This window comes from Numenius arquata, chromosome 6 (genome assembly GCF_964106895.1).
Source record: "Numenius arquata chromosome 6, bNumArq3.hap1.1, whole genome shotgun sequence".
NCBI lineage: Eukaryota > Metazoa > Chordata > Aves > Charadriiformes > Scolopacidae > Numenius > Numenius arquata.
In genome coordinates, this window is record NC_133581.1 from 3,363,561 (window position 1) to 3,388,465 (window position 24,905).

Here is a 24,905-nt window from a genome sequence, read left to right on the forward strand (position 1 = left end):
TTAGATGTATTTTTCCATTACCCACCCCTCCAAAAGAGCATCAGTCCTGATACAGAAAGCGCTTTGCTGTTCTCAGCAGCTTGGGATGGAAGGAAATTAAGGCTATTCTAAGAGGCAGAAAACAAATAGCTTTGTAATGACCTACAAGAGGGAGGGACAGTTGAGTGCGCTGGGATTCAGGTGGCGTCCCTCCGGCCCTAGCTGAGATGCTCACTGCCAACGTGACCTTGTGCAAGACACCTTGAGTCTGTGCGAGAGCAGGTCTGTGCTTCAGAAGCCAAGAGAGCATATGGCTCGGTGCAGAGGGAGCGCTGATACCTGGGCAGTGTGTGGTTTGGGGAAATGAATGAAACAAAATGCTTCGTTTTTCTCCCAGCACACAAAATGTGCTGGAAATTTAACATGTTGCCTTGTAAATTATTTCAACTAACTCCACTTACAGCTGTTGTCATTTTAATAACGTACAAATAAAGCCCAGTCATCCCTTTCTTTTCAGAATAGCAAATTCATTATTTTCCATAAGAATTCTAAGTAAAAATTATAGTGGATTAGCAGATATGACAGAAGAGTTATTTACGTGTGAGAGAAAGACTTGCATGCTTTAATGCTTGTGGGGTTTTTTGTTTGCTTTTTTTGTAGTCCATGTATGAGAGACAGGGTATTGCTGTGATGACGCCCACTGTACCAGGGAGTCCTCAAGGTCCTTTTCTGGGTATACCTCGGGGTACAATGAGAAGACAAAAATCTATAGGTAAAATGCTTCTCATGTATAGTTTGCTTGTGCATTAATCGCATACTTTTAGTAACTTTGCTTCTTTCTTAAAGCATATTTCTCCCACATCTTTACCTCAGTGAATGGCTGTTTAATTTTTATACAAAGTTCATGAGAAAAGAAGTTTGTATGTAAGATGATGTAATTTCCACATTCTGCTTTGATGGCAGTAGGCAAGTATTACAGAATTATAATTTAATTCCTGTCTTTTGGAATGTTCCCTCTTAACAAGGAAAGGCAGTAAGAAGTTTAAAAAAAAAAAAAAGAGATGAGTACAAGCCCTTTGCAGTTCATTACCTTGGGTAAAATGTTATTCCTTTTTCCTTTGTTATTGAGGCAAAAGCATTGTAAAGCTGTGTAGTTTACGACGAAATCCCTATCGATCAAATGGAATAAAACTCACTTCTTTTTCATTCCAAGTGATGATAGTAGATGATTTTACAACAGAGAAAAAAAGAGCAGACCAAATTTGGGCTTGCTTTGTTCATGGTAGTGATCTTAGTAGTTATATTTATCAATTTAGAAATACATTATGCTGATGTAAAATTAGCATCCAAATTATCCCAATATCATCCGGTTTATTTATGTTAAAAGCCGTATTTGTAATAATATAATGTCATCTTTTGAAATGAAACGTTCTGATTTTTTTCCCCCAATAGGATCTTGACAGTTCCTTTGCTAAGTTTCAAATGCATCTTAAAAATTCATTAGGTTTCTAAGTTGGCATTATTATGTGCATTTATAGAGTGCTAGAGCAAGGCGTAAGCTACTCTGCTGCACAGAATGTCTTCCCTGTTCAATAATTTTCAAAGGAAATGTGCTTCTCTACAGCTACCTTGATGATACATAAAACCAAAACATTTGCCTACACATTAGTGATCAGTTTAATTAAAATTCTGTAGCGTCCTTTTTAATTCTGGCATCTGGGTCTCTGGAAGTTCAACGGGAAAGAATGCTTATGGTAGGAATCAACCGAAAGACCTCTTTCAGAATTTTGCATATGCCCCATGTCACGTGAAATGCACCCCGGCATTTTAGGTTGGACACAGAAACAGTACAGTTTGAGGGATCCCAGTGGGAGACAGTGTTTTACATATACTTTCTGATTTTTAGGAATAACAGAGGAAGAACGGCAGTTTTTGGCTCCTCCTATGCTGAAGTTTACCAGAAGTCTTTCAATGCCTGACACCTCTGAAGATATCCCACCACCACCACAGTCCTTACCTCCTTCACCACCGCCACCTTCTCCTTCTCTGTACAACTCTCCCAAATCCCCAACATCACGGAGCTATGGAACTATTAAGCCTCCGTTTAATCAGAATTCAGGTTCAAAAATTTCTTTGGTTAGGCCTGAGAATGTGGGAACAATGATAAGGGACAAAGGGATCTATTTCAGACGAGAACTGGACCGATACTCTCTGGATTCTGAAGACCTGTACAGTCGGAGTGCCGCATCTCAGGCAAATTTCAGGAACAAGAGGGGTGGGATGCCAGAAAACCCCTATTCTGAGGTTGGGAAGATTGCAAGCAAAGCAGTTTACGTGCCAGCCAAACCAGCGAGACGGAAGGGGATGCTGGTGAAACAATCCAACGTAGAAGACAGCCCGGAAAAGACTTGCTCTATTCCAATCCCGACAATTATTGTGAAAGAGCCATCCACCAGCAGCAGTGGGAAAAGCAGCCAAGGGAGCAGCATGGAAATCGATCCTCAGTCTTCAGAGCAACCTGGGCAACTCCGACCTGACGACAGCTTAGGTGTCAGCAGTCCGTTTGCAGCAGCCATTGCCGGAGCAGTGAGGGACAGGGAAAAGAGGCTGGAAGCAAGGCGTAATTCTCCAGCCTTCCTTTCCACCGACCTAGGAGATGAGGATGTTGGGCTAACACCACCAACACCACGTACGAGGCAATCTAAATTTACCGATGAAGCAATGTTTAGTAGTGAAGATGGTTTTAGACAGCTTATGTCGCCGTCTCCGATTCCCGCACCTAGAGAGCCTGAAAACCTTTTTAATAGCAGTGAACCCAGCAATCAAAGTGATTCAAGGACATTAAACGCTTCGTCCAAAACGAAAGGTACTGAAAACAGTACAGTGGCAGCTAAGTCCACGAACGCATCCAGCTCAGATAATTACGTTCACCCAGTCACAGGAAAGCTATTAGATCCAAACTCACCGCTAGCCCTCGCTCTCTCTGCCAGGGACAGAGCCATGAAAGAGCAAACACAGCAGCTTCCAGGCAAAGGAGATGCTGTTAAAGCTGACCTTAATAAACCACTTTACATCGATACAAAGCTGAGATCCAATATTGAAACGACTTTTCCTGTTACTGCTACTGTCACTAGGCAAAACACTCGTGGCCCATTGAGACGGCAGGAGACGGAGAACAAGTATGAAGCGGATGCCGGGAAAGAAAAGAAAGCTGAGGAGAAGAAAAACATGTTGATAAACATCGTGGATACTTCGCAGCAGAAGTCAGCTGGCTTGTTGATGGTCCACACCGTGGACACAGCCAAGTCAGATGATACGCCCGAAGATGAAGAGGAAAAGCAAGCTGAAATGGAACCGAACCCCGAAAACTCCCCGCCGGAGAGGCCAGAGGAGAGCGAGGAGGCGGAAAGTGAGCTGAACGTGCCTGCTGCGTCTGAGCCACCGGCATCTCCCTGCAAAACCATCGTAGCAGCGGGCTCTGTCGACGACCCTGTCATCTTGCCGTTCCGCATCCCTCCACCACCCTTAGCGTCAGTTGATATCGATGAAGAGTTTATGTTTACTGAGCCACTACCACCCCCCTTAGAGTTCGCCAACAGCTTTGATATCCCCGATGACCGTGCAGCTCCCGGTTCGGCTCTAACAGACTTAATTAAGCAGAGAAAAAATGGCACGCCTTCACCCGCGCCATTTGCCCCCAGCCAGTCAACAAATTCCTTAGACAGTAAAAAGCAAGTGGGTCTTTCAAACTGTTTGCCTGCCTCCTTCCTGCCGCCCCCTGACAGCTTTGATAACGTCACTGACTCTGGGATTGAGGAGGTAGACAGTCGAAGTAGTAGTGACCATCACTTAGAGACAACCAGCACTATCTCAACGGTGTCCAGCATCTCTACCTTATCCTCGGAAGGGGGTGAGAACGTGGATACTTGTACAGTCTATGCAGATGGGCAAACATTTCTGGTGGACAAACCCCCAGTACCTCCTAAGCCAAAAATGAAGCCCATAATCAACAAAAGCAATGCACTTTACAAGGACGCGCTGATTGAAGAAACTGTAGACAGCTTTGTTATTCCTCCTCCCGCGCCGCCCCCACCTCCGATCAGTGCACAGCCCAACATGGCTAAAGTTGTCCCCCAAAGGACATCTAAGCTATGGGGTGATGTGACGGAGGTGAAAAGCCCAATTCTCTCAGGCCCAAAGGCTAATGTTATTAGTGAATTGAACTCAATACTCCAGCAAATGAACAGAGAGAAATCCTCAAAGCCAGGGGAAGGATTGGAGTCACCTACGGGAACAAAAACTGCAAGTCTCAGTACAAGGTAAATGTAATTAACCAAATAATTTTCTAGCAAAGGCTTGATTTGTTTCCATCCCTTTACTAACTTCCCCGTAAATCACCTAGATTAAAGAAGAACATACTCTATCATACATGTTTGCTTAATGAATAGTCTATGACAAATAATTTTATAGAGGGGAAGAATTTCCAGCATTGTCAGCGTTTTTGTAGTCTGCACCGTAGGATAGGAGCTTTCTCAGTCTTCTCCAGCTTCAAAGGCAGTTTCCATAAACCTCTCGGTTGTTTTGATGTGAGTTACTTAGATTTATTCTCAAGTAGTACTTTTCTCTTTAAAAAAAGAAAAATTCTTTCAAATGTGGTGATAATTTATTTTTTCTTCAGTCCTGTAACTTATTTTGGCTTCAAACAGGTAAAAAAAGTGTTGTTTCCTAGGCTTAATTCACATTCACTGTGTGAGGTCATTTGATTCATGCTGACACCTCCGCGGATCCGCTTTATCATCAAGTATAAAGCCATCTTAGAAAAATCACTCCTTGAAATCACTTTGCACTATTCTTGTTATTGCTAAGAAGTTAATTTAGCATCTCTGCCTCTTAATATTATGGGATTTAAGTTCTTACTTTCTGTTGTACACACTTGCTAGTGAGTAGTCTCTGCTGTTTGCAGGTTGAAGGACGTGGCTCATTTCTCCCCAAAGCAGTGCAATGTGTTTACGTAGATGTGATTTTGCAAAAGGTACTTAAGTGATAAAGTAACTTACAGTAGCCAGACGCCGTTAGGTAAAAGTACAGGTAATTCTGTAGTCACATTTGTGTGGAGTATAGATAGCATATAATGAAATTCACACTGACCAAAAAAAGGGTGATTTTGTTAGTTTGTTGAGAGCCTGAGGTACTTCTTTTTGTGGTGTGGAATGGTTTGGCCTTAACACAGCAGATAAATGTACCTTTTACTGAAGGATTGCATATTGTTTGGCCCAGGCTGCTCCATAGAAATGCATTTTTTGCAGAGATGCAGTGCTGACTTTGTTTTTTTAAAAAAGATACCATCTAAGTAAATTTTGTTGGAATTGTTCTGCTGGATAATAACTAACTCGGCCTTTGAAAAGCTACCGTTCTTTGCATGCATAAAGATAATTCGGTTTTAGGGGAAGGGTGGCTCTGTTAATTGCAAGTGATTGCTCATTCAGAAAACGGTGTGATCAAAAGGCTCGGAGTCGGGTAGTTGTATTATTTCCTGCAAGATGGAAGTCAAACTGGTGACAGGGATGTATGGAGGCTCTCCAATTTTTAGAATGAAGTACTGAAAGAAAACCACTGAAATTCTGGAATTCCTGTCGGTGGCACTTGACTCAGCGGAGCAGAAATTGAATTGTCGGTACAGGAGAAGCCTTAATACACCAAAAAAATTGCAGTGAAAACTGTACGAGGAAAGCAATATATACTGGCTGCCTGATGAAGACAGTCTGTAAACACAGTTAGCACAGCAACCCAACACTATATATCTGAGAATAGCTCAGGCAAGCATAAAATCAATGCTTGTGCACTAAGCTAGAATTTACATGTCTTGCCTTGCAGATGACTCTGACAGTTTCATTTAATAGTATTTTTCTTATATCTTCAAGAATACTATTTTTGCTAGAGCTTGATCTTCTGTCTTGTTAAGCCGTATGAACTTGTTGCCTCTAGCTTCATATGTATAATATTATTTATCATCTTTTATATTTAAACTGATGGTGATTTCCAGGTTACAGTAGAGATCTTTATCATCCCTATTTTATTAGTAAATAACTGAGGCTAGCAACTACAGTGTATTGTAAATATGTCAAAGTACTCCATTTCTGAGAGGAAAATGAAAAGTAGAAGCAAATAGAGATACCTCTTTTTGTGAAAAGACATTTAAACAGGTATAAAGGCTGGAAAAAATTTTGAAAAAAATTACTATATCACTTCATTGTAGAAAAGCAAACTATCATGTGATCAAGAGTAATGCCATGTATGTTACATTTTACCGAAAGGTCTGACTTGGACAGTGTTAGAAGTTACACTGCTTTTCAGTCCTTTAGCTTTTTTAATTCTTAGAACTCAGCTTTGGAAAATTACATAGTCTTCATTATGGAATTCAAAGACTCAATTTGGAAACAAAACCACACAGAGCATTATTTCAAGGTGGCTGAAATCCTACTTCTTTCCTGAAAAGTAAACCCAAACGGCCGTGTTTGCGAACTAGAGAGAGGATCTTGGGATATAAAAATACTGAAAGACTTACGAGATAATAAATAAGAAAAGTTGACAGTGGCACAGAGCAGCAAAAGAAAATGACCCTCCACAGAATTCCCAGTGGGAATGGAAGGTTAAGAGGGCTGTATTTTGTTTCCTTCTGTTTCCCAAACTGATGTGATTACCTTATTTTTTAATCAAGCGCCAGAAAATTAGGTGAATTGAAGATACTAAAAATGATCAGGAAAGGTTGATCGGGATTCCTTTTTGAAGCTAAGTAAGAAATCAGAGAGAGCAGAAGAGATCCAACTACGCGCAGATATTTAAAGTATGTTTTAAAAGGTGCTACAGGCAACTCCTTTTCGTCTTAGCGAGAGTGAGGCAGAGGGATGTAAATGGAGTTGTTCACTTGTCACAAGTCCTGCTTGGAAACCAGCGGTGGGTGGTTTGTTGGGTGGTGTCTGCCTGTGCCCGCTTCCCGACTGCCCCTGGGGCAAGGCTGGCACCTTCCCCGCTCTCGGAGCTCAACCACGTTCCGGGGATGGATGAGAGAGGATTGATTTCTGAGCTTGATAAAGAGTGGGAAAGAGGGAGCAAGAGGCCAACAGCAAAATGCTCCCATTTCTTTTCCCTGTGCTGTGTAGGTTTATGCCCTGAACTGGCTGCATTAAATTTCAGTTCTGTTCTCAGAGGTGCCTGCATAAAAGCGATGGGTCGATGGTAAATGCTTCCCAGACAAAGGTGCTTTTTTTTACTACTTTTACTTCTGCCTTATCTTTTAAAAAGTTAAATTAATGACAGCCTTTCTAGCCCAATCGCACGACTGACGCGATTTTTCACAAAGCTGTCAAATATTATGATCAAGGAATACCGTCTTGCCAAAATTCCAAGTATTAAAGCTAATATTTAAATTTTAAAACTAACAATCTTAGAATTTCTTGCTTTTTTTTCTAATACTATAAAGCCTCGGACAACCGATTGTAGAGCTCGTAGCCCTTCTCTGTGAGGTAGCATTAGAAAGGGAGCAAGGAATTTTAGCTCACGAAAAGCAGGGATTCTGCTAAATTAAAGACCAGCTCGTTAGCTCTGCTGAAGGGAAGGTGATAAAAAATGAGTACGCCTGTTCATATCCTTCAGCCAAAGAGAAGTATTGGGAAGTGTTATAAATAGGAACATTGTTCACAGGCTCGCTTGGGTTATGTTCACATAACAGCAGCCTGAGGAAATTAAAAATATATATACTTGTTCATTGGGACATACATGAAGTTATAGCCCAGATACCAGTCAGAAATATCGCTAGGAGTTACTTTTGCACGGCCTGTAGACGTACAATGGCAGTTGCCCCGTTAGGGTAGCATAGAGGTGAATTAAACTGCAGATAGTCGGGAAATGGCTTGTGACAGAAATCCATAAAAATACTTTCTTTCCATGTTTTTGATAAATGAGGATTAGGAAGAGATTGTTCTATAGTATTGAGCAGCGTTTCTCTCTCAATTATTACATTAGAAAACGACCCTAGTCTTGCTTTTTTTCTCTGCACATTGGCTTAGCAGTAATTTTACACGGTGTATTTATAGTTTTCCGTGGTTCTTATGGAGACACCGAGTTTCAAAATTTTTAAATAGAGCATGGAAACGTTTGACTGGAAACCATCTGCTCCTCAGTGGCAGTGACCAGCCGTGGGATAGGAAAAAGGAGACTGGTAGGGGAAGGAAAAAGAGGAGGAAGCGAAAGGATGCGCTTGCTTACTTTGTACTGATAAAAGCATAATTAAAGGGTTTGATCAGACGGTCCTAGACCAGAGCTAAACCCACTCCCAGTTTTCGTCATCATTTACTTTATGAATTTTTGGAGATCAGTCCTGGTGACAGAGGTAGTCTGGCCACAACATCCACCCATCCCTTCCTCCATTTTTGCCCATCCTCCCTTACAGAAAAGGTTGAAGGTGTTTGGATACGGGGCTCCCTTTGACCCAAATACCCTGAAGCCCCAGTGATGGGGCTCATCGCCATTCCCATTTCTGACTTTGGATATGCACAGGCACAGAGATGGGGAACGCCCACGGGTGGCTTGGCGGGTGATGCTCCGCTCTCGGCGAGCAGGGTGGGGGGGGTCAGGATGGGTAACGGCAGTATCCACCACGCTGCTATAAATACAGCGCTGCTATAAACTCACTCGAGAGGCTACTGACTTTTTATATGGAGCCGATAAAAGAAATAGGGAGAAGACTAATGGAGGGGTTTTTATCAGGTTAAGGGAGGAGTGCTGGCTCTGTCTGTGAACCCGGCAGTCGCTTAGCAACATAATGATCAAGCGCGAGCCTGCGAGATCAACTGAATAATGTCAGCGTGATTAACGCAGAATAGACCCAGTGGCTGCGAAGGAGAAAAAACACAGCCCCCAGTGAAAACAGCATCCTTCCACCACGACGCCAGCGTGCTAAGGAATAATGAACAGCAACCGCTGCTGCTCTCTCCCGTCACCCCACCAAAATGATGAATAGCTTTGCCAAAGGGAGAAACAATTTCGATTTCAAACGGTGCTTATGTTTCTCCGGCTGGGTTTGCACAACGTTCCCCCCACTCCCCGTGGCCTCTGGGGCAGGCTGGGCGGCACTCCTGGTAGTGGGAAACACTCGTTACAAACGTGGGAGTTACGGAGGATGCTTAACCATGCAGGATCGAGTCCTCTAGGAAAAAAATAACCTGTACTGTGTTGGCATAGCAAGTTTTAAAAGTGAAACTGCCTATGGCCAGGGATTTTGTCCGTCTCTGAGTATTTTTTTATGACTAGCTGGAAAAGTTCCTATTTTTTCACCAGCAGGTAAGGCAGAACTGAACTTGCTGGTTCAGTAGTGAGTCCTGCACAGGGACTGAGCCTACATTTGGTTTACTGTAAAGTGTGTCTGGATTTCTCAGGTGGTGAAATATGTGTCTTGTGGGATAATTCTCAAGCCTTGATTTTTCCGTTTACTGCTCTCCGATTCATTTCATTTCGTTAACCGTTTGTCAGCTGATTTCACAGGATTGCTTGCTTTGTCAGTAATTTCTGCAGTGTTTCAGTCATTCCATTTTGTCATTTTTATTTGCTCTCATGACTGCTGTTGTCAGAAGAGGGTCTCATGCTGAAGTGCCATGAAGTAAGTGACAACCATAAAGCATAGAATATTCTATGTTGTACATTCTGCTTCTTGTTTAATGCTCACTCATTGTTATTGCATTTTAGTGATTTTGGTGTTGACTTTGTTACAAAATGCAATGTGGATTAGCTCATCCTAATCCAGAAATGGTAGCCATTCGAAAACCAGAAACAGGACATCATCTCAAGCTGAACTAAAAGCCGCTTTCGTCAGAGAAGCATTCAGCAAGTGTTTTTATAGCATGAGCGTGTACGACCAGACTCGTGAACTGTGCACCTAAATAAGGGGCTTGATTTTTTGAATATGCCCAAATTCTGCTGGCTTTTTGGGGGGTGTTTTGGGGTGGGTGGAGGGGTTGGGAGGGATAATCAGTGCATTTTTACATACCTATGTGAGGTTCACAGTAAAGACGAACTAGCCCCTTGAAATATTCAAGATCTGCTGCGGTCATCACTGTCAAGTATTTCGTCCTTGGAAGCTGCGGGATTTCCCCCTTTCTCCGTCCAGCTTCCTTTGACCTTTTTCCCCGCAGCTCTCCAAGGAGAGAAGGCTGAGGCCGAGCTCTGGTCCTCCTCCCCTCCTCAGCACCGTGCTCTTGCTGCCGCTGTCCTGACATTTGTGCCACTCGCATGGAAACTGTTGTTCTTGAGCAGACTCCCACAGGCTTTAACGATTATTCTTCACTCCAGCTGAACAGTGTTGCTTGCAACAGACACTAACCATTTCTCGATTCTTCTCACTAAAATAAGCTCTGTACCCTGCCAGTCATCACATCAGCCCTTCTTCTTCATCTTCCCCCAAAACAGACAATTATTGTCTTACTTTCCTACCATACAATTTTCCTCTGACAATCCAAAAATAAGGTAAAAATATTATAAGAGATGAAGGCAAAGGTTTTGGTTTGTGTGTTCTCAAAAAAAAATCCGTAAAAAGTTAATTTCTCGCAGTACCTCCCTATAGGGACTCATTTCACTCATTGTTTCTCTTGGTTGTTAAGATTTTTTTTTTTTTCTCTGACACAATGGAAGAGCTTGGTCAGAAAGAGCCAGTCTTTAAGTAAGTCGCAGGCTAAACCAGCTCCCATGAGAGCATAATGGTTTTTTGGGGTTTTCACATGGGAGGCTCCTAGGAGCTGTTGCAGCGTGACATCTTTCACTGATTCGCTTCTGATATTGAGTTAACAGTAAATTTGGATCCTGCAAATCTAATTTAAAATCTAAAAGAATTTCTTGCCTTCAAGCTGTGTTGATGGCTTTTATACTTGGAGGCTGCATCATTGTGACATAGAGATTATATATTGTGATTTTAATCTCAGGCAACATAATGGACATTGCAATCGCTGCAGTCTTACAGCAGCAAATGTTTATAAATTACTACCATATGCTGATTCTAATAGAGCAAATTTTATTTAAAATAATTATCAGACTTTTCACCTTTTTCAAATGAAATTTGGGTTTAGGCAGGTTTAATATGGATTTAATATGTTTAGCATAACAGATGATCAAATAAGGCATAAGAAATTGCTCTTATTAAAAATCTGGAAAACCCACAACACAACAAAAACATGCCTGTTCTCCAGCTGGAATGCGCTTGCTCCTTATTGACCAGGATACCAATCATCCATAAAATGCAAGACAGCTGATTGTTTCAAGGCTGTATCTGCATCTCAGATTGTATTGGAGATGTCATAAATTATAATTTAGGATGCATAAGTGTTACACAAATATGCATGTTTTTTTTTCCTTGGATTACTATTACGGTAGAGCAGTCTCTGTAACATGCTGGAGTTGATACGGCAGGGGAAAGAAGGGAAAAAGAAAGGGGAAAGAATGAATTTTGGAATTAAAGATGTCAAACTGACATCACCTGTGGGTTTCAGCCGACTTGGATGACCTTCGCAAGGGCCGTGGAGCTGAGAGCGGAGCCGGCTGAAGCATGGCCACTGGGAACCGAGCACAGACTCGGTCTTGCGGGTTGCCCACTAATTTTTGCAGGCAGCAGTGACCTCAAGTTGCCGTGGTTAATCCTTGTCCTAAGCAGGGCCGCTGGTGCAGGAGTGGGGACACGTGCTGTCACACAGCTGGCTGTGTTCCCAAGCGTGTAGCAGGACTGATGACTGATGGCTGTCTTGAAGAAAGCGTGTAGGATTAAGTCTCTTAATGGTGGCAAAGTGCTCTGAGCTTTCTCATAAAAGGGTTAATATTTATAAAACCTTAGTGCTGATGTGGCTTTAAACTGAGCTGGCACTGAAACCTCATTAATCAGCTAAAATAAAAAATTTTCTTAGCACTGTTCCAGTATCTATTTTAATAGGCAGTAATCCTGAACCTATGGCTTGAAAAAAGGAAGATGCCCACAGATCTTTTAATATTGCCTGTAGCCACACGAAGCCGTTACGATGATCCAGGCTGACAGAAAGCAAAGCACAACATTGCCTGTATTGCTTTGGTGACTCAGTGTGACTGCCCCTGGCTCCGAGAAGGTTAGGTAACACGAGGCTAAGAAAGACTTAAAATAAGAGTACACAGTTTACTTTTGGGGCTTTTATTTTAGTGCCTTAATATCCTTCCTTTAAAGGAAGAGTGACAATGATTTCCTGAACAAGGATGGACAGGGAGTCTCTGAAAGGACCAATACAGAGAAGAAGCAGCAAAGGTGAGGTACGAAGCAGGGGGTGTACCCTGAGCCTGGAGTGGTCAGTCCTGTAACTGAAATGACCTTTCAGCATCTCACATAATAGAAGATAAATTTTCATCATCCATTTAATATCGCCACAATGGGTGTGAATACAAAAGCATAATTTCTCGTATTTGCAGGACAGGAAAGTTAAGTAAAAGGGTAATTGCAGGTAAAGAGACAGGGGGAAATTCCCACATTTATACAAAACTCATCCTGCTCTTCTCGCAATCGCTGGGGCAGCATTATCCCAACCTTTTTCAAAGCAGGTTTTTTGTTGATTTAAAATTATATCATGCTTTATTAAAGTGTGTGAGACTCCTAATGTTGAGTTAAAGTAGGCAGAAATAACTTGCTCCCCTTGGTTAGTAGAATTTAATAGTTTCTTGCCATAGACTTTTTATTTGCAAGAATGCTTAGCTCCAGTCCTGGAAGACAATGAGAACCATTAAACTCCAAACAAATCACAGGAAACACTCGAAACCTTGCCAAGTGTTTCCTTTCTTTGTTAGATTACAAAGACGTAAGTGCTAAAAGTATTGTTCCTACTGTGTGTTAAGTGAAGTACCGCTCTTTCAACGCTCAAAAAGATCCCCCTGTTCCCATTGAAATATATGGAACAATTTGTGGGGAATCAGTGGGATTGCTCATGCGAATAACATGTACGTTCTCCAAAACGTTATTCTTAGTGCTTTTCTAATAACACGGTGTTGGAGCTCTGTTTCAATGAGACTCGCTGTGATACCAGCGTGCTCTGAATCTGGGTGTAGCCGTGCTGTAGGTTACCTGATGTCTGGTACTTCATGGGGCGGGGGAGCAGGTTAGGGTAGATGACGAGGAAATGCCGGTACCACCATCTTTTTATTTAAAATTTTAACCACTCTTCTAGTCAGGATGTGGGTGACCAAAGTCAAGTGACGGTACATCCTCCTTCCCAGCAGCCACGGTACCCAAGGGGGCTACAGGAAAGCTGGGGAGGGACTCTTGATCAGGGAGTGGAGCAACAGGATGAGGGGGAGCAGTTTTAAACTGAAAGAGGGGAGATACAGATTAGATCTCAGGAAGAAATTCTTTCCTGTGAAGGTGGTGAGAGCCTGGCCCAGGTTGCCCAGGGAAGCTGTGGATGCCCCATCCCTGGAGGTGTTCAAGGCCAGGCTGGATGGGGCTTTGAGCAACCTGGTCTGGTGGGAGGTGTCCCTGCCCAGGGCAGGGGGGCTGGAACTCAATGATCTTTAAAGTCCCTTCCAACTCTTAACTGTTTTATGAGTCTATTATCCTACTCTGCAGGGAGGAGCAAAGCTGTCATGATTACCTAGGGCAAAGGATCAGGAGAGGGCCTCTCATTTTTAAAGCTGATCTACTGGTGAAGGACATACCTCGGAGACAAGAGATGTCGGGTTTGACCCCTGCTGCATGGATCATTTTTGGTATTTCATTTGGTGGCAATTAACACAATCTTTAGGCAGTGACTTGGGAAGAGACTGCAGTTTCTTCCGTAACGCTACTTTAAATATGGGGGCTTCAGAACCATGCTCTTTCTTTGGCTGTATAAGGTCTTTCCTGCGCAGTGGTGAATCTGCAGTATTAATGAAAGCATTTTTATCTGCCATCGTGCACCCAAGTCATCTTCAGTTCTGCCCAGGCACGACGGGTCAGTCCTGGGGGCAATCTGGCACTTGGATACAGAGGGCTTCGGTCAGGGTCTGGGTTAGAAATCTCACTACGGCATCCTCCAGATCTTCCTCTGGAGTCCATAGCATTGCTTCAAGGATAAACAAATCCTTCCTTTGGTCTGGAAGTGCCTGAAATTTGTTGTCTGAAGGTTTTCCTAGTTGGCAGGATATTATAAAAAAGTGAAAACTCTGGAGCTTCAGGCACCCAAGGGTTGAGTGGAAGATCCTAAAGTGCACACGCTGACTGGCAGACTTTTCTCATGAGAAGTAAGGGCCGTGGAGTTCAGCATTTTATGATATGAGCAGACCTGAACCTGGCTCTTCTGCTTCTAAATTTGTTCTATAGCCAGTAGACAAAAGCAGACTCGTCTGCTCCTTCACCCACCCTGTCAGCCTCGGCATCGGAGCTCGCCTCCCGGCAGGTTTCATGCCTGCTTAGTTCATGATCTGAAATTTCCTTTAGGCAAGAGATAGGTGCAGGTGACTTATCGCAACCACGTCACCTTTGGGCACGCACAGTAACAAGAATTGTGTCTCCTTAAGGTTTGTACTGAAACCGCCGAAGTATAATTTCTGTGCAGAAGGAAATGGACACAGAAGGCCTTTTATGAACCTTAGAAGGACTGTTTCATTTTTAAAGCAGGAGAATTCCAGCTAAACAGAGAGGGAAATAGGAGGAGCTTGTGGAGCATGTTCTGTGGATGGATGAGAATACAAAAATGCCCTAAAATTCACTGAGTAAATGCACAAAAATCCAAAATCCAAGTTAATAATATGCTTCTGATACTTTCCATAGCTGCTATTATTAGCTATGTTATCTAAACTTCTAAGTGTGTAAAATTGGTAGGTTAAAACTGAAGTGAAGGATCCCACCCCTCTGTACAACGAAAGGAAGATTTGCACTTCATGGGGAACACAAAGTGCCCATGTCCTTAATCCACTCGGTGTCTCTCATTTAACCGGGAATTAAAAAGGATTTTAATTAAAATCAAAAAGGAAGAATGTGCTCTGGAAGGTGTTTTTTTGAACTGCTCATAAGCAAAGGTTTTGTTTTTAACTATGGCTTACCATTGATGATTGTTTGATGGGAAAGATGGAATGATACCGTCTTGGTACTTTTACCTGATATTGCTCATTTAAAAATGATAATATTCAAGCATTCCAAAACTGTATTTTTCACATGTTGGTTTGGAGAACCTTTCAGCTGGTGGCTGATATGTCTAACTTTCCATGTCTGTTTACAATTTCAGGAGCACGGAAGTCATGAGTACTGTCTCAGGTACACGAAGTACAACAATCACTTTTACTGTCCGACCTGGAACCAGCCAGCCGATCACACTGCAGAGCAGGTCCCCAGACTATGACAGTAGGACCTCAGGAGCAAGACATGCTCCAAGCCCTGTGGTTTCACCAACAGAGGTTAATAAAGACATCATGCCTGCTCCTCTGACTGCTTCTGCTTCAGCTTCATCTCCTTCTCCAACTTTGTCCGATGTATTTAGCCTACCCAGCCAGCCCCCTTCTGGGGACTTATTTGGCTTGACCACAGGGCGCAGCAGGTCTCCTTCTCCCTCCATATTACAACAGCCAATCTCAAATAAGCCTTTTACAACTAAGCCTGTCCACCTGTGGACTAAACCAGATGTGGCAGATTGGTTGGAAAGTCTAAACTTAGGTGAACATAAAGAAACATTTATGGACAATGAAATAGATGGCACTCATTTACCAAATCTACAAAAGGAAGATCTGATAGACCTTGGAGTGACTAGAGTTGGGCACAGAATGAACATAGAAAGAGCTTTGAAACAGCTGCTGGACAGATAAGAATAGCTATTTTGCCTCACAAACTTCTGTTGATAACTAGAGATGGGCTGGTACTGAAATACCCCAAATGCCTTGGCCGTCTGCGAGTGCCAGCAAAATTGGGGGGGGAGGGGGAAAACAGCTTAATTCCTGGTACTCAGGTAATGCAGACTGTATGCTACATGCCCAAACAGAAATCTAAATACGTTCCATGAGTGGGGCCATTTTATTTCAAAGTTGCGGGGAGATAATGAGAGAGAGAGAGAAAATTGTTAACTTCAAAAATATTATCTCTTGATAATGCCCTTCTGCTGGAACTATTACGTACCACTTTCCTCTCCATTTCAAATTGCAAGGGTTTCATGTTTTTATTGAAAAGCACTCTGTTCTCTTCTTGACATTCAGTCTCCGAGCAGGCTTCCTTCCCCAGCCCTTAGTTTGTTTTAAGAGGAGAGATTGCTTCGTTACCGTCCAAACCCCGTTTTTGTTGGTAGCAGAGGCACAACATTAAGACAGGTCCGGGAGTTCATAATACTGTTTTTCACTAGTTCAGCGCTCTGATTTGTTGGCAGTGAAGCTGGTTGTTCTGCTGGAATGAGTTCAAAAGTAACCTTGCTCTGTTTTACCTGGTGTTTCTTTATTTCTGCAGTTATACTTAGCACTCTTCCAAGGTGGCAGAACAAGTTCACTACATGCTCCATTGACTTGACCTGTAAGACGATGCAGACGTTGCATAAAAAACCGAGGAGGAATGCACACTTAGAGGTACAACAAAATGAAGCTAGTTTGAACCTGAGACCCCCCAGTTTTCAACCAGCTAAACTACTGCTAAGTCACGATACGAACTCTGCGAGCCAGTAAAAATGTGGGGTTATGTACAGAGGCAGCTTTTGGACTTTGCAGTCGGATACTCAAATATGCTGAACCCCGAGAGATGCTGTTGAATTCAGTGAGGGGTAAGTGCTTAGCTATTTTGAACATCAGGCCAAGAAAGGAGGAAAAGATAGATGAATGTTTCCATTGAAGCCAGCGGGAAGGTTGCCGGTATTTTAAGGGAGAGAGGGAATTCAGCCCATTAGCAGAAATGGAAATGTTTCAGCTTGTTAAAAAAAAGAAAAAATAACAGGAAAGAGGTAATGCTGAGATGGATGGAGGTATGTAGTGTCTCAGATCCATGTGTTCCAAGGGCCAGGAGAACTGGGTCGGTTTCTGGTTTCTCGTTTTATTGCTGTTAAGACATATTGGCTTCTTGACAAGGAGAGCAGGCTGGGCACGGCGGGGGGAGCTGGACGCTGCCCGTCGCCCTCTGGTGATCTCTTTGCGGGGCCATTAGCGAGGTGGCGGGAGAGGTTCCTGCACCCTGCTAGAAACCAGGTGGCCGCAGACGGGGTGGTGGGGCAAGAGAGCTCAGGAGCTTTCCAGGAGACTTCAGTCAGCAGGAGGAAACACACAGATTTGGTTCATCTGACTTCTTTTCCCCCCCCTTTTTTTTTTCTTTTATTTTTTAAAGTTAACAAGTCTCTCTCTGCATGTTTGAACTCCCCTTGTAATTAACACCTCTTAATATCTGTGAGTTTTTTTAGGTCTTTATTGACATAATATTCAAGATGTTCAAGGTGGGTAGATTGTGTGTGAATGGCTAGACTGCCTACCTACCATGCTTTCAGGTTCCCTTACATTTCGCAAGGTACCTGAACTTTCTTTCCTTGATATGGTCCTTGATATGGTCCAGCCTATCTCTAATTTTTTTATTGTGATTATTTTTGCTCACAAACAAGTGTCTAATTAGGTCTGCAACAGCCCTAGTATGAGTACATAAAGTTTAGCATTTTAAATATCTTTCTTTACTGCAAGTTTAAATAGTTGTACAGATAGTTTATAAGCACAATATTTTAAGAAAATAAGTGGCTGGTCTACTGGGCAGCCTTTGTGCCACTTCAGTGCTAGAAAGTTAAAAACAAACAAACAAAAAAAAAACACAAAAAAAAAAACATAAAAAAAACTTTTGTGGTTTACTACTATTTCTGTGGAATAATTATAAAGTCTTGACCTTTTTAAAATCAACCTCATTTGGATGCATCTGAACCAGCAGAGCTGTGTTATATTTTCTATCTTTGCTAGAACTTCTACAAAGGAGGATGAATATTTCTTCAAAAGTGGTTATAGTTACCAACGCATTGGATACTCATAAAAAGCAACCTATTTAGCCTCCTGCCCCCTTTACGGAACAACAAACCTTTTGACTTAACATCTGTTACTACGCTATATTTGTATTTGAAAGTTCCGAGTAACCTTGTAATAAAAAAATCAAGTACTAAGGCGTTTTACTTTCAAGAGTACTGAATTTTTCCATAGGCGGTGTAGAAAATGGCAGTTTCATTCAGATAGTCGATACAGGCAACTTGAGGCCATCAAATACTTTAAGAAGTGTAAAAAATGGTAATTTAGCCATCGTTGTCTTCCATTTGGTGATACGACAGAATTCAGTAAATAAACCACCAATGCCATGCTCTTTTTTTTATTTCTTTGGGTACAGTTGATATTACCTCTATAATAATGTGCCAGAACATACATTAGAAAATACGGTAGTAAAAAAAAATGTAGAAGTTGTCTTTTAAGCTGCTTTTTAATCACAACCTTCTTGTTGAATTTCCGTTGAAGAAGCGCTGACATACACGGTAAATTCCGGTTGACGATTATCCCTTTCTTACACAGGTGCGTTTCTTGCTCGTGTACCGAAAGAATAGGTACAATACGATAAGTAGAAAAAGAGGTTTAGCACATTAAAGAGCTAACGAAATAGTTTATTTTTTACATTGTGTCTTACAACGTAAAGGTAAGGAGACCTGAGAGGACCTACTTTTCACCAATAAAACGCACCTCTGCCGAGATGGATTGGTCTCTAGCTCTGTGGGATGGTTTTGCTACAGAAAGCAATAGTAACAGATAACGACGTTGCCTCCGAGTATTTTCATCAGTCTGGAAATGTTGGGGGGAGGAGAGAAGACCCATTTATTTCATGCTACTCTGATAGTGAAAAACAAGTTGTTTAGAGATCTATGAAATACGTTATGATATTCTGGGTTTTAGGATCAACTTTTGTTTATATACTGTAATTTAAATAAATTGCATTTACATGCCTAGTTTCTGTAATATTTGTGTATACAATACCAAAATCTTACAAGATGTAAATTGTGTATAACTGCACAGACTCCTTTCCCTAGGTGTCTGAGAACATTTTAAGTTTAATTCATATATTATAAAATGACTAGATGTGACTGTTGATTTACAGAATTTACATATCACAAAAGTTAATTATTTGTGGTACTTAAGTTAATAAAAATAGTGATTTTTTTTTTTTTTCCTCTGTTCTTAAAAAGCATTACCCAGTTGATCTGGCGATGATTATGTGTATGAGCCACAAATATTGATAATTTTTCCATTACATTTTTTTCTTTTCTTTTCTAGATATTAATATGTTTCTCGCTATAGTTTGTGTAACAACTTGTGTTCACGTTATCTATGTTGCTGTAATTTTTGTGCTTTAATTCCTCTTATTTCGACTGATTAAAAAAATCAAGCTCCTGTAACTTGCACTTTTCCCCAATCCTTAATACTCTTGTATGGCAACCAAAATTACTGTAAGAAATAAATATAATATTGCACTAAGGTTGTGGTTCTGATTGCAAACAGAGAACACTGTCTGAATTTTTATTAAAAAAAAAGTTGCCAAAAACTTGCAATCTGATGTTATTGAAAGCGCATAAAATGCTTTAACAAAGTGTAGATAGAATTAATGCAAAACAATTCATTTATTGTTAGGAACAAAAAAAAAAATTCCTTTTTATTTCTTCACTTTTGGTTAAAGCATTCTTTATGCCGAACATGAGTTCGTTTACTGAATTTCAGCTTCCTGTTTGAAATTTGAAAAGTAAAAATTTTTCAGCAAGAGGTAGAAAAATACGTATCTATTTGCCTTAAGGTGGAGTTCAAATAATCGTGGAATATATTAATTTTTTTCTTGGCTGAGCGTGTGTGTGGGAATGCACGCTCGGAACTGGGTACTACTGGGTGCCTAAAGGCACTCGGTTGTGGATCTGTTCTAAAATTTAATAAGGCACTGAAAAGTTTTGGGGGGGCTGGAGGGGGCTGGAGTTTTCGTAGGGCAGAGAGGCTTTACAGAGGAGAAGAGGAACCAGTGCTCCTTATCAGACTTTGTGCATCTTGTGACTAAACCAATGTACCAGCAGGGTGTATCTGGACTGTGAATAAACAAAGCTTAAAATGAAAGAAAAAGAAAAAAAAAAACCACCACAACAATTCGCATCTTCTTCTGGCTTAATCTAAAAATTTGTTTTTCTATCTTTAAATGGTGATGCAATGAAGAATATTTTTTATTTTTATTTTCTAAGATATTGGAATAAATGCCTAGAACTGTTGCCATTTGGTTTCATATGTTCCTTAACTATTATTCTCTTCTCAGATGTCGTTCTAGTTCATCGTTTTTGTAGTTACCTCTTATTTCTCTCATATTTTTCCAACAGCAATTACTTGGCAGCTTTGTTTTGTGAAAAAAGATAGAAGAAAAAAACAGCCTTTTTTTTTTTTTGTCATTATTTCAGGTATTGTGGGCAATCCAGTGATAAACATCTGTGTATCTAAATAAAACGTCAGGGATTCACAGTGCAAAACAAAGGATGCTTTGCGATGGCCAGTGCTTTGTTGGGCAAAGGAATGAGCAGGTTTCATCATGGGTGTTGTAGCGATGTGTTGTGTTTTGTTTCGTTCTTGGTTTTCTGTATTTTTCTGCATTTCATGGTCTTTCATTCCTTTTGTCCAAAACCATGAAAAAAAAAACCACCCAAGTCGCTATGGTGGGCCATCCAGAAGAGCACGATTGTAACAATATTCCAGAAAGTGTGGTTTTAAAAAAAAAAAATATATATATGTACGTGCCTTATAATTTTCAACCTGGATCAACTACACTGTATTTAACATAAAGAGCTTTATCTTCAAGGTGTTATAGTACGTGACAGAAAAAGAGCTTTTAGCGCTGTTTTCTGAAGTGAGGAGTCCCCGTCACTGCACTAGGAAAAGCGAAATGATTTATGGCTTATTTCGAAACATTTTCGGCGTTACGAGGCTGATTTGAAGTCCTCGATTCAAATCAAGTAAAGGAGGGGGGTTGAAAACTGAAAAAAAGACTGTTATTTTGGGTTCAGTTTGCTACCATAAATACTTGCTTGGTTATTGGTGTAGTTGACACGTCCTGTATTTCACAGAGGAGGTAACAGTAATAAGTAAACCAAGTGGACTTAATGCTTTTAAGTCTGAAACAAACTGGTTCTATAACGCTGACATCTAGTGGAATTTGATGGACATAGTCTCAGAGCAATATAAGACCTTTTGAAATACTTATTTATTTTAAAGGATTGTCATTCTTTCTACAAGAAGTCATTTTAGCAAATTTTTTTATTATTGTAAGTTGGCCTGAATATTTGTCAGGAAAAAAAAAAAAAAAAAAAAAAAGGCTGACTGTATAATTATACAAATTATACACTGAATGAGAAATCTTTAAAGAACTGTGATGTGTTTTCGAGTTTATCCGTGGTTCTGTTTTATCAATTTCACGTTTTGAATGTTAGCATCTCCATATGATCCTTCATCTGCATCGAGCAAGGGTTTTTTAATGAGAATGTAGTTTTTGTCTGCAGTGCTGCAAATTTTGGACTGTTTTGAACAATCTCAAGCGTTGCCACCTGATGAAGAGCAGATATTTTGATGAAGAGCAGATATTTCAGCTCCAAACTGCAAAAAGAGCTCAAGGTAATTAGGTCAGGAATTAGTTCAGGATGGGTGCTGGGTTATTTCCCAGATGTACCTGCAGAACTGAAGTTTGGTTTCTCAAGTAAAATTTAAGGTTTTTTTTCCTCAGGATTAATAACGCGCGAAGGAATATGTGCACGTGTGTGTGTGTGAGTTCTTGTACGCTTTTAATGTAAAGGTTCTTGGACAGCATTAGAAATCAATGTACAAATAGGACACCAGTGTTGCATGTGCTTAAAAATGTACTGGAATAAATGTTGCGGTGTGTATCTTTTTGCTTTGAAAACCTGAAGAGAATACAATATACAGAAATCTCAAAAATGTAATTCATGTTTTAATGGGTTATTTTCCGCTGATATTTTTGCATTTTCTAATTGTCTCTAACATTCTAGCTTCCTTATATATACTTAATACTTATATATCTTTATATATACTTAATACTTATATATATATTTTATATATATATATTTATATATATATAAATATTAAACTTAAAAGCAATTTAAAGTGATTTAACTGCTGAAAAAAAAAGCCTTGGAATAGCTGAAACTGAGGTTTGGGGGAGAGGAGGTAACCTCTCTGCTGCCCCACCTTCTGAAACCTGTGATTCCTTTTCCTTAAGGATGTTCTTCTTCCAAACACATCCTGAGGGAAGCGGTGCCTCGTTACCACCATGTACAGAATTGACAGCTCCCTCCATGGGCGCTTCGTTGGCCATAAAGAACGTTGAGATACCAAACAGGGCGCTCCCCACCCAACCCACCCCCGTGAAAATGCCTAGGGAGGAGCGATTGTGACCGTGTCATTCGTTCGTGTGTCATTTTGCTTTGACCTGGCTGGTGCGTCTTGAGGGTTCACGTGAAGCTGCTCTCGGACCTCGTAGGGTGTGCGGTGGTGAAGTCAAGGCGAGAGCTCTGTCGTCAGAGGAGAACAGATAGACGGGTGGCTGAGACAGAACTCGAAGCCTCGTTTACTTATTAGTCCACACGCGGTGTTGAAAAATGAGCAAAAGTAACTTCTTTTATATCTGGACATAGTCAAATTTGAGCGCTGTGTCTAATTGTGCAAAAAATTACTATTGTACTAAGAACTTTATTTTTCACTTAGAGCCCCGCTGTATCCCCTCGTCTCCATTTGCTCTATCTGTTTCAGCAATTTTCTTTCTTTGCAAAGCAGTGGATGTTGGTTTTAATATTTGCAACACTCTCTAGGGTGATTTAATTCACCCGTAAGGCTTTATAGTGACCCAGCAACAGATTACACGCTGTGCATTTCACCTGAAGTGATTTGAAATCTCTAATAATGCAAATTTTCTGCGTTACAGAGAAGATCTGAAACAAGGGTAGGTGGCTTCCAGAAGCTACTTTGCAATTTTTAGAAAAGAAGTTTTCTTTCAGAGAAAGCAGATCATTTCCACCCCTTGCCTCTTAGTCTGCCATTCCTGCACGTGTCCTCACTCCACCGGGTGTTCTCCTGCTGCCTTGGCACTGGTGGGGAATCTTCAACCCTTTACTGAAAAGTCACTACTCCTAGACCTAATCCTGTGCGTGTTAACTCTTTGTGCCCCTGACAAGGCTGGTTTATTCGCAGGGAAGATCAGTAGAGCAGATTATACACTTGAAAGACCGGTGCAATGGAAACGGGGAAAATTCGCTTGTACAAAATGCAGCGAGTGGAAAAAATCTCGCCGTGAATCCATGGGACTAAGCTGTCGGAGGTGACGGAAAGGAAGAGAAAACTTTGTCTTCATCAGGACGTGCACAATACATAGCCCTGAAAAAAGGCAAGGCGTTTTTTTCCACAAGAAATAAGGACCTATTAATGCGAGTGGGCTGGCGGGTGTTCGCAGGAGGGTACAATGGGGATAGGTGTGGGAACCAGCTGCCAGCGAGATGCTGTGAGTGGGGGCTTACAGCAGGTTCTGAAATGACTCGCTCTATTTAACCGAGCAAATAGAAGGCTTAAATGAGATGTCTGCTTTTCCCACTCACTTGAGTGGGTGAACAGCCAGGAGAGGGATTTTTAACTAAAAGGAACATTGGTGCTAGAAGAACATGTTACCGATTGGCGATGAATAAAATCAGACTGGAGGAAAGTCCTAAAGGGGAGAAGAGCGGGGCTGGGGTGTTGTTTCCTCCAAGGGACAGCGTGGGAGTTCATGACCCCAGGGGCTGAAAGTTCATAAATTCAGGAGATGTCCCACTGTATTTCTCATGGCGTTTACCCCACGGCACCTTCTGTGCAAACTCTTCTGTTAAAGCCACAGACTGGGCTGGGAAGAAGAGGGTGGTGGGAGCCCAGCCTACCCAGGGGGCAAGTCCCCTTAGTTGGGACGATGGATGGAGGCTCTAAATCTATGCTTCCCCGCTGGACTGGGAAGGCTGACCTTCCTAAGGCAGGGTTGGACGGGGCTTTGAGCAACCTGGTCTAGAGGAAGGTGTCCCTGCCCAGGGCAGGGAGGTTGGAACTTGATCTTTAAAGTCCCTTCTGGCTCTAACCCTTCTATGGTTCTGTGCTTCTATGACTGAGGCATTTGAGCTTCACAATGAGGGGTGGCACCTTCCACATGAAGCCCTTATTTTGTAGGATTTCCAACCATTTGGCCTGGCCTGGCACGGGGTGGGGGTGCTGCAAAGGCTCACCGGACAAGCCCCGTTCCTCAGAGAGCAGGGTGGGACACGAGGGCTTGGCGACTCAGCTGTCATAGATTACGACACCTGCTACAATAGGTGATTATATATTTTACATTTAAAAATAATAGGTTAATACTGAAGCACTGGAGCAGAGAAACAAAACCTGGGATACGCATCTAAGAGATGCGAGACCTATCACTAGGCTGCAGCGGTAAAAAAATTCAGGGGAGAGGGGCCACGTATGGGCAACGGTTTGTTCAGGAGAGAGAACATCCCGCCACCTCTTGTTGGCATAAAAGTAGGTGTTTTAGGGATTAAATTCAAGGTTATGCAATTCAGGGACTCCGGGACCCTGATGCTGCTGTTAGTAAGTGCCCAACCGGTCATTCCTCACCTTCGGGTTTGGTTTGTTTTCATCAGTTGTTTTGTTCTTCTTTTTTTTTTTTTTTAAAAAAAAAAAAGAAAGAAATAAAACTAAAGACCATTGGATCGATGTTGACATCACTCACACCCTGTCCAGCTGGGTGTTTTTATGTGTATTACGCCACAGCTGACATCACATCGTAGATCTCTGTGAAAAAATAAAAGCCAAAAAAGTAAACACCAGGTTTTGAGTGACCTGAATTAGAAAGAAATTTCAATTCTTCTTGACAGATTTTG

At 41.6% G+C, this 24,905-nt stretch overlaps 1 protein-coding gene across 2 annotated transcripts in view; it reads left to right on the top strand.

The window, feature by feature from the left end:
• SHANK2 (SH3 and multiple ankyrin repeat domains 2) overlaps positions 1–15,807 on the top strand; it is a 315,160-nt gene extending 299,353 nt beyond the window's left edge. For both annotated transcript variants that reach the window (XM_074148901.1, XM_074148902.1), the window contains 3 exons: positions 640–772; positions 1,886–4,298; positions 15,234–15,807. In XM_074148901.1, coding sequence (XP_074005002.1) covers positions 640–772; positions 1,886–4,298; positions 15,234–15,807 — 3,120 coding nt within the window. The remainder of the gene's footprint in view (positions 1–639; positions 773–1,885; positions 4,299–15,233) is intronic.
• Positions 15,808–24,905: the final 9,098 nt, after the last annotated feature.